This window comes from Chelonoidis abingdonii, chromosome 2, assembly GCF_003597395.2.
Source record: "Chelonoidis abingdonii isolate Lonesome George chromosome 2, CheloAbing_2.0, whole genome shotgun sequence".
Lineage (NCBI taxonomy): Eukaryota > Metazoa > Chordata > Testudines > Testudinidae > Chelonoidis > Chelonoidis abingdonii.
In genome coordinates this window covers 195,709,566-195,717,498 of record NC_133770.1, presented here as the reverse complement: position 1 = coordinate 195,717,498, position 7,933 = coordinate 195,709,566, and the positions used below count along the sequence as shown (strand labels likewise).

Genomic DNA, 7,933 nt, shown 5'->3' with positions numbered 1-7,933 from the left:
GCTAAGACAAATAAGTTTGTTTATATTTACGGGAGTTACTGCTGCCTGCTTCTTCTATACATTGTCACCTGAAACTGAGAACGGACATTCTCATGGCACTTTTGTAGCCAGCGTTGCAAGGTATTTATGTGCCAGATATGCTAAACATTTGTTTGCCTCTTTGTTTGGCCGCTATTCCAGAGGACATGCTTCCATGCTGATGATGCTCATTAAAAATAATGCATTAATTAAATTTATGACTGAACTCCTTGGGTGAGAATTGTATGTCTCCTCTTCTGTTGTACTCACATTCTACCATATATTTCATGTTATAGAAGTCTCAGATGACACACCACATGTTGGTTTTAAGAAGACTTTCACAGCAGATTTGACAAAACGCAAAGAAGGTACATCAATGTGAGTTTTGTAAAAATATCTAGAGCACTCAAGTGCCATCCAAAATGTGAGAGGGATGAGGTGTGGAGCATGCTTTCAGATGTCTTGAAAGAGCAACACTCAGCTGCAGAAACTACAGAACCCGGAAAAAGAAAATCAGCCTTCTTCTGGGGGTATCTGGCTCAGATGATGAAAACGAACATTCTCGGTCCGCACTGCTTTGGATCGTTATCGAGCGGAACCCGTAGTCAACATGGACACATGTCCTCTGTAATGGTTGTTGAACCATGAAGGGACGTAACAATCCTTAGTGCACCTGGCACATAAATATCTTGTGACACTTGCTACAACAGTGCCATGTGAACCCATGTTCTCACTTTCAGGCGACATTCTAAACAAGATGCAGGCAGTATTATCTCCTGCAAATTGTAACCAAACTTGCTTGTCTGAGCAAATGGCTGAAGTAGGACTGAGTGGACTTGTAGGCTCTAAAGTTTTACATTGTTTGTTTTATTTTTGAATGCAGTTTTTTATATACATAATTCTACATTTGTAGGTTAAACTTTCATGATAAAGAGATTGCACTACAGTACTTGTCTTAGTGAATTGAAAAATACTATTTTTTTTTACAGTACAAATATTTGTAATAAATATAAAGTGAGCACAGTACACTTTGTAGTCTGTGTTGTAATTGAAAGCAATATATTTGAAAATGTAGAAAACATCCAAAAGTATTTAAATAAATGGTATTATATTATTTAACAGCGCAGTTAATCACTATTAATCTTTTTAATCACATGATTGAGATTAATCTTTTTAATCGCTTGACAGCCCTAAAATAAATATATATATATAAAAAAGTAAATTTTGAAAGTTCTCTAAGATACCAATTTATAAAGTTTGAGGGTGGATGTACATAATGTAATAAAACACAAAAGTAAGTATATAACTCTAGCAAGGATGGAAAAATAAGTTATTCCTACTGTCAGTCCACCCTTTTCCTCTACTCCCTTTCACTTTCTCTGTCAAAGGACTGAGGAAAGTGACCTGAAGGCAATACAGAGGAAATACCGAGTTCCAACAAGAAGAACATCCTGCAACTAGTCCCCTCATGTTTTAATCTAATGATTGTTACAGTTGCTCAAACTTGCTGATCTCAATTGCTGTGACAGACCTGGAAAAAGAGGCACTCTCTTAGCCAGGGCCCAAACCATTTATGACTTCAGTAGTTCATAGGCAGCTCTTTGAATTGCATTAAAAACAACTAGGAAGCCAAGGTAATTGTTGAGGAACTGGTGTTAGATTTTTTTTAATCCTATTTCATTGCTTAACAAGTCGTCAGCTGCATTCTGCACCAGATTTCATAAGTGACCTGTAAGTATGGCAAGGTCCAGATCAAAAGGAAAGGTTAATGTCTAAAAAGGCAGAGGGAATTAAAGGCATTTTAAGACTGTCACCTGGAATTCTGGTTTTATATTAACTTTTACTTATCCATATCTGACTCTCTTGGTTTTCAGATTGATCCTAGTATTTTACAGCAGACACTACAGCAGAGTAACTTACTTGCCCAGCATCTAACTGGGGATCCCAATATGGCTCCACAGAGCAACTCCCTCCAGACAACAGACAGCACGGTGCCAGCTAATGTGGTTATCCAGCCCATATCAGGCTTGTCTTTACAGCCAACTGGTACATCTTCAGCTAATATGACGATAGGACCACTGTCTGAGCAAGACTCTGTGTTATCAACTAACAGTAATGGTAGGAAGTGTTAATTGCCCCTTTTCGCTTGCCTTTTATCTTTTTTGGCCTTAATTCTTAAATCATTTTATAGTTAGAAATCTTTGTATTGGTTAACTTGCTCTTAGCCCTCTGGACTTCATTAAATAAATTAAATTTATATTGATATTAAATGCATTGCTGCTTTAAGTTTGATGATAAAATACACAACTCCATAAAGAGAGTTCTGTTTGTACGACATAAACATCTGGGGCCTGATTTTTAAAAATTTACTCGTATTTTCCAGGCACACTTTGACCTCTAATTTTGTGATTGTATTTGCAAACTAGTTACTTAAATGTTAACAATAGTTTCATCACCAATACTAGTTTGAGAAACATAGAGGCTGCATAGCTAAGCACATAACCGAGGAAATCCCAGAATTAGGGTTACAGGTGGAGCTGGCTGAAAAATGAAATTTCTGTCCTGTAGAAAATGAGATTTCAAAATTTGTTTCCATTCTGAATTAGGGTGAACAGTCAAAATCTCAGAATTTTTCATGAAATGAAATATGCTGAAACATTTCATTTTGATGCTATCAAAACATTTAGTTTCAATAAGGTAAAAACTTTCAAACTTTGTTTTGATTTGTTGTATTTTAATGTGTAATAACATAAAAGTTGAAACAAAATGTTTTGGCCTGATCAAAACTAGCCATTTGAACTTTATTTCATCCAAGTTTTCACAAAATTAATATCTTTCCACAAAACATTTCAATTTTATTTTTGATGGAAATCTTTTCTGTTGGAAAATTTTCAGCCAGCTTTAGTTACAACTTAACTGATTAACTGTGTGTTTTGACGTCTACATGATCACATACTTTTTCCCATGTAATACACATTTTTTCCTATAATTTTAGAACTGCATGTTTAGCCTCAATAATTAAACTGGTAAGAACAGATTTAAAAATTGTATTAAAGCTAATGTTATAATTATACAGTATACAGGTTGAGAAAAGATTGTCTGTACATCTGGGTATAGTGCTTGGATTATCCACAAATACAAAGTTTGTTTAAAAACTCATAAGATACTTATAGTACATAATCTGCAATAACCCAAATTTAGATAAATGTAATGATACAGTTTAGATATTAGAATCCGACTATTTGGAAACATCACTCATGAAGCGTTATACAGAGGGTTAGTTGTAGAAAGCAAATAAAGGAGTGAATGTAGATTGTCCCTCAGTAACTATTATCCGGTATGAACTAAAAGCATAGAATGAAAACAGCCAAAGTAACCTTTTAGCTAGGTGCGGAGTAACCTCATTTAATTTGGAATGTTGGTTAGTAGTTGTTAAGTACTGTTTCTACGCAAAGTGTAGTTCTTGAAGGTTCACGACCAATTTTGGAAAAATAAGTCTGATTTTCTCCAGTATATTCAAAGTCATGTCTTAGTGAGGGTGGTTTCCCTGTCAAACTACAACTTTGTACCTCCAGTTGCTTTGATACAGCTGTTGAGATTAGTGTGGGTGGTTTTTCACTCTTTTTGTTCATTCTCAAAAAAAGCCCAGCTGTTTTGTTTTATTTTTGAAAATTCATGCAATCTCTTAGCAAAGAACAGCGTAGAAAACATTGGTGAAAGCTTTTGAAATTGGAAAAATTGAAAATGGGGTTTAGAATAGAGGTACTAAAACTATAGCTGTCATTAGCTGTCCAGCTGCAATAAAATAAGCTTGGCATTGTACCTTGCAGAGTTGTATTTTTATATAATTATAGATGTGTACTATAACTTGCAGCACGAAGACTGATTACCAAAAAGATCTAACAGTTTGGGAAAGTAAAGATTGGTTATCAACAATGTCTTATTCAAAACACAACTTTAAACAGCTTAGTATTATTGTAAAGACCAAGATTTCATTGGTTGTTTAAAAAAATATTTGTAAAGATCTGTATTAATTATACAAAAAAAAGTACTGTAATGTATTTTTCCCCCTCCCAACTTATATTTTAGGTGCACAGGATCTCTCTCAAGTGATAACCTCACAGGGTATGGTGTCCACTTCGAATGGTCAGCATGAGATAACATTGACCATAAATAACTCAAGTTTGAGTCAAGTCCTAGCTCATGCTGCTGGTTCCACCACTACAAACCCATCAGGAAGCCCGCAAGAAATTACCCTCACCATATCTGGTTAGTATTTTTATCACTGGTCAGTCATTCTTAGTTCCCATCCAAAATGCTAGCTATACAATAACATTTGCGCGATAAATTTATTAAAGGGTGAAATCATTTGTTTCCACTGCCTGCAAGTTTAGCCTAAGGCTATATCTACACTATAGACCTCTGCTGGCTTAGCTGTGTTGTCAGGGATGTGAAGAATGTGATCTCTGACTGACATAGCTATGCTGGAGAAAGTCCCTAGCATAGTTGCAGCTCTACTGGCCAAAGCTGTGCCTTCACTGATGAATCTTGTTTTGTTTGTGTGGGCTGGTTTTACTATACTTACACCTAGTACAGCTTTGCTAGTATAGCTGTGTGTATGCTAGAAGTGCTTTTGCTGGAATAATATACTGTACACCGTTACTTGTAAAGCACTCCTAGTGCAGACATGACTTTAGTCTGAAGTATTTTAGATTCTCTAAGGCTAAAGATAGCTTTCACAAATCTTTTTTTTTTTTAATGTTGAATAGCATTGCTTTGACGATAGTCATATTAAACTCTGTCCCCTCCTTTATTATATTACTAAAGATATTTTGCTTTTTCAGTCTCTGGGTATGTCTGCATTTCAAGCTGGAGGAAAAAAAATATTCTTCTACTGGCCTGGAAATATGTATCTCAAACCAACAAGCCTTGCTACCTAGATAAGATTTCTTCCTCTAGGACAATATCGTTAAGTTTGTGGACAAGTCACCAGAGGAGGCCAGTATTGGAAGAAGGTAACCTGGTGGCTAAGACCTCACTACAGGCTGCTTTGGATGATCCAGACTCTGCAGCCCAGAGCCAGAGCGTCTGTAATAACAGTGTATTGGTGTTTGTGCTTCAAACATCGGGTCTTCCACAGGTTGTCCAAGAGACTGTTCAGAATCATCTTTTTGAGGCACCAACCATTGTCTTCACAGTCTCAAGGACTCCATAGTTATGTTTGAAAGCTTTGGGGATTTATACTCCACTCCCTAAAAAGAAGCAATTCCACCGTCAAGTCATTCCAGTGCTTCGCATCCTTTATGGTTACGCAGCCTGTCTAGGATGAAAGGGAAAAGTCATCAGCGCAGATGCCACCATCCTCACTTTTTTTATCTTCAATAAGCTCTTCTAGAGAACCTGGAAATGCCAAGCAATCTGTTTGACTGCCTTGTCAAGGACAGCTTCCAAGTTTGCCTGACACCAGTTCCTATCCCTGTTTTTTCCAACAGGTTATCCTAGCTTGGACTCATATTACCACAGATCAGTAGGTCCTAAGCAGTGTGGAGTTAGGCTACATCCATCCAGTTTTTTTTCTATACCCTCCTCCTGTCCTTCCCCCCAAATCCCTCTTCAGAGATTACTCTCATGACGAGGTCCACCCGTTGGGAGGTCCAGTCTCTCCTGTTGGGAGCTATAGAAGAGGTCCCTTCTCTCCACAGAAGGAAAGAGTTTTATTCATGCTGCATTCTAATTCCAGAGTCAAAAGGAGGTTGTAGACCCGTATTAGAACTGCCAAAAGCTGAACAAAATGTATAAAGAAAACAAAATTTTGCATGGAGACCCTAGCATCCATTATTCCCTTCCTGGGGACTAGTACACTGTCCTTGAGTTGACAGACACATTTCCATGTGGCTATCCATCAAAGCCACAGGAGATTTGTAAGATTTATGGTAAATGACTCCCATTATCAGGTCACAGTCCTGCCTTTTGACCTATCTGTGGCCTGAGAGTATTTACAAAATACATGGGGATGGTGGTTGCATTCCTAAGGAAAACAGGAGTACAAGTATTTTCATATGTTGATGAGAGATTGGTGAGAGGTCTCTCCAAGAGCCAGGTAGAATTCCGTGTGTCCAAGATCCAGTCCATCTTTAGAGTTGTGGGACTGCTTATCAATGAAGACAAGTCAGTCTTTCTCCTGTTCAGAGAATATTGTTTATAGGAGTAGTCTTGGATTCTACTGTAGCCAGAGCTTTCCTCCTGCAAACCAGATTCCAGATGATGTTAGTCATTGTATTGGACCTGAAGGTCCATCTAGTCACAACTGTAAGGAACTGCCTCAGACTACTGTATCACATAGCCTCATGTACATATGTGGTTCTGCATGCCAAAATGTATTTTAAGGAAGTTGCATCGGTGGGTGATTTCAGTGTACTCTCCAACTTACCACTAGATTATGCTGGTTCGAATGACCATAGGAATTGTAGCCACTACGAATTGATGGATGGGTCCAACAAATATATATATTGGAGTTCTGTTCATGTCCGCACAACCATATTGACTCTGGTTACAGACACTTCTCTTGGTTGGGAGCCCACCTGAGGAATCTGCAGACTCAAGGTCTTTGATCTCACTAAGATTTAGCTGTCCACAAAAACATAAGAGAGTTGAGTCATTCATCTTGCCTGTCAGGCTTTTCTCTCCCACGTCAAGAAAAAGACTCTTCTTGTCCTTATGGACAACACAGCAGCAATGTTGTATATGAACTGACAGGAAGGGGCCAGATCAGATCACCAAGAGATGATACAACTTTAGAGTTTTGTATCACCAACACGATTCACCTCAGTGTCCCACGTTGGTGTTCAATACAGTCTGGCAGACTCCTTGAGCAAATTTTCCACAGAGATCATGAGTAGTCTCTCTGTCCAGATCTAGTAAGACTGATTTTTCAGACCTGGGGTGTTCTCGCATACTCTTGTTTGCAACTCATCACAACAGGAAATTACATCTTTTTTTTGGTTCTAGAGCAGATCACATTCAAGAGTCTCTGATAGAAACTTTCCTATTACTCTGGAAAGACAAGCTAATGTACGCTTGCCCTCTGGTTTTGCTCCCTACCAAAGTGTTGCTTAGAATCAAGTAGAATCATGCTTGTGAGATCCTTATAGCACTGGTGTAGCCTTGCTACTATTGGTTCTCCAGTCTGTTGAGTCTCTCAACTAAGGCTCCTTTTACACTTTCTCCAGAACCAGACCAAATCGCACAGGGCTGTGGTCACTCACTTCATCCCAACCCAGATGCGCTTCATCTTGTGGCCTGGATGCTTCATGATTAACATCTCAGGAGTTCTGTTCAAAGGATGTACAAAACTTCCTCCTGAACAGCAGAAAGCCTCTGCTATGTACAATTACCTATTTAAGTTCTCCTTAAGTTCCTTGTAGTCACAGCAGAAAGGAGGTTCACCAGACTGGGCTTCTGTATAGCTTGTTCTGGACTATTTCACCTGAAACAGCATTAGATCTATCAGCATTCACCTAGCAGCTGTCTGCACTTTCCACCCTCCAGTTGCTCGTCACTTGGTTTTCTCCAATCCAATGTCACTCAAATTCTTAAAGGGACTGGACTGGTTATATCCCCAAGCAGAGGATCCTTTCCCTCTTGGGACTGAAATCTGGTGTTAACAAAGTGGATGAGTCCACTTTTTGAATTGCTGCTTACCTGTTTGTTACTTCTGTTAGTGAATGTAGTTTTTTGATGGCGGTTAACTCTGTGAGAAGGGTGCTAGAGTTATAAGTCTCAGTTGCTGGCCCACCTTATACAGTATTTTACAAGGGCAATCTATACTTCTTCTTCGAGTGCTTGCTCATATTCATTCCAAGTAGGTGTGCGCGCGCCACGTGCACGTTCGTCGGAAGAATTTTCCCCTAGCAAC

General features: G+C 38.5%; 1 protein-coding gene across 10 annotated transcripts in view; it reads left to right on the top strand.

Moving 5' to 3' along the window:
• Positions 1 to 7,933, top strand: part of ZNF236 (zinc finger protein 236) — a 200,841-nt gene that overhangs the window by 129,515 nt on the left and 63,393 nt on the right. For all 10 annotated transcript variants that reach the window (XM_075062894.1, XM_075062898.1, XM_075062893.1 and 7 more), the window contains exons 25-26: positions 1,893 to 2,136; positions 4,108 to 4,287. In XM_075062894.1, the coding sequence (XP_074918995.1) occupies positions 1,893 to 2,136; positions 4,108 to 4,287 (424 nt within the window). The remainder of the gene's footprint in view (positions 1 to 1,892; positions 2,137 to 4,107; positions 4,288 to 7,933) is intronic.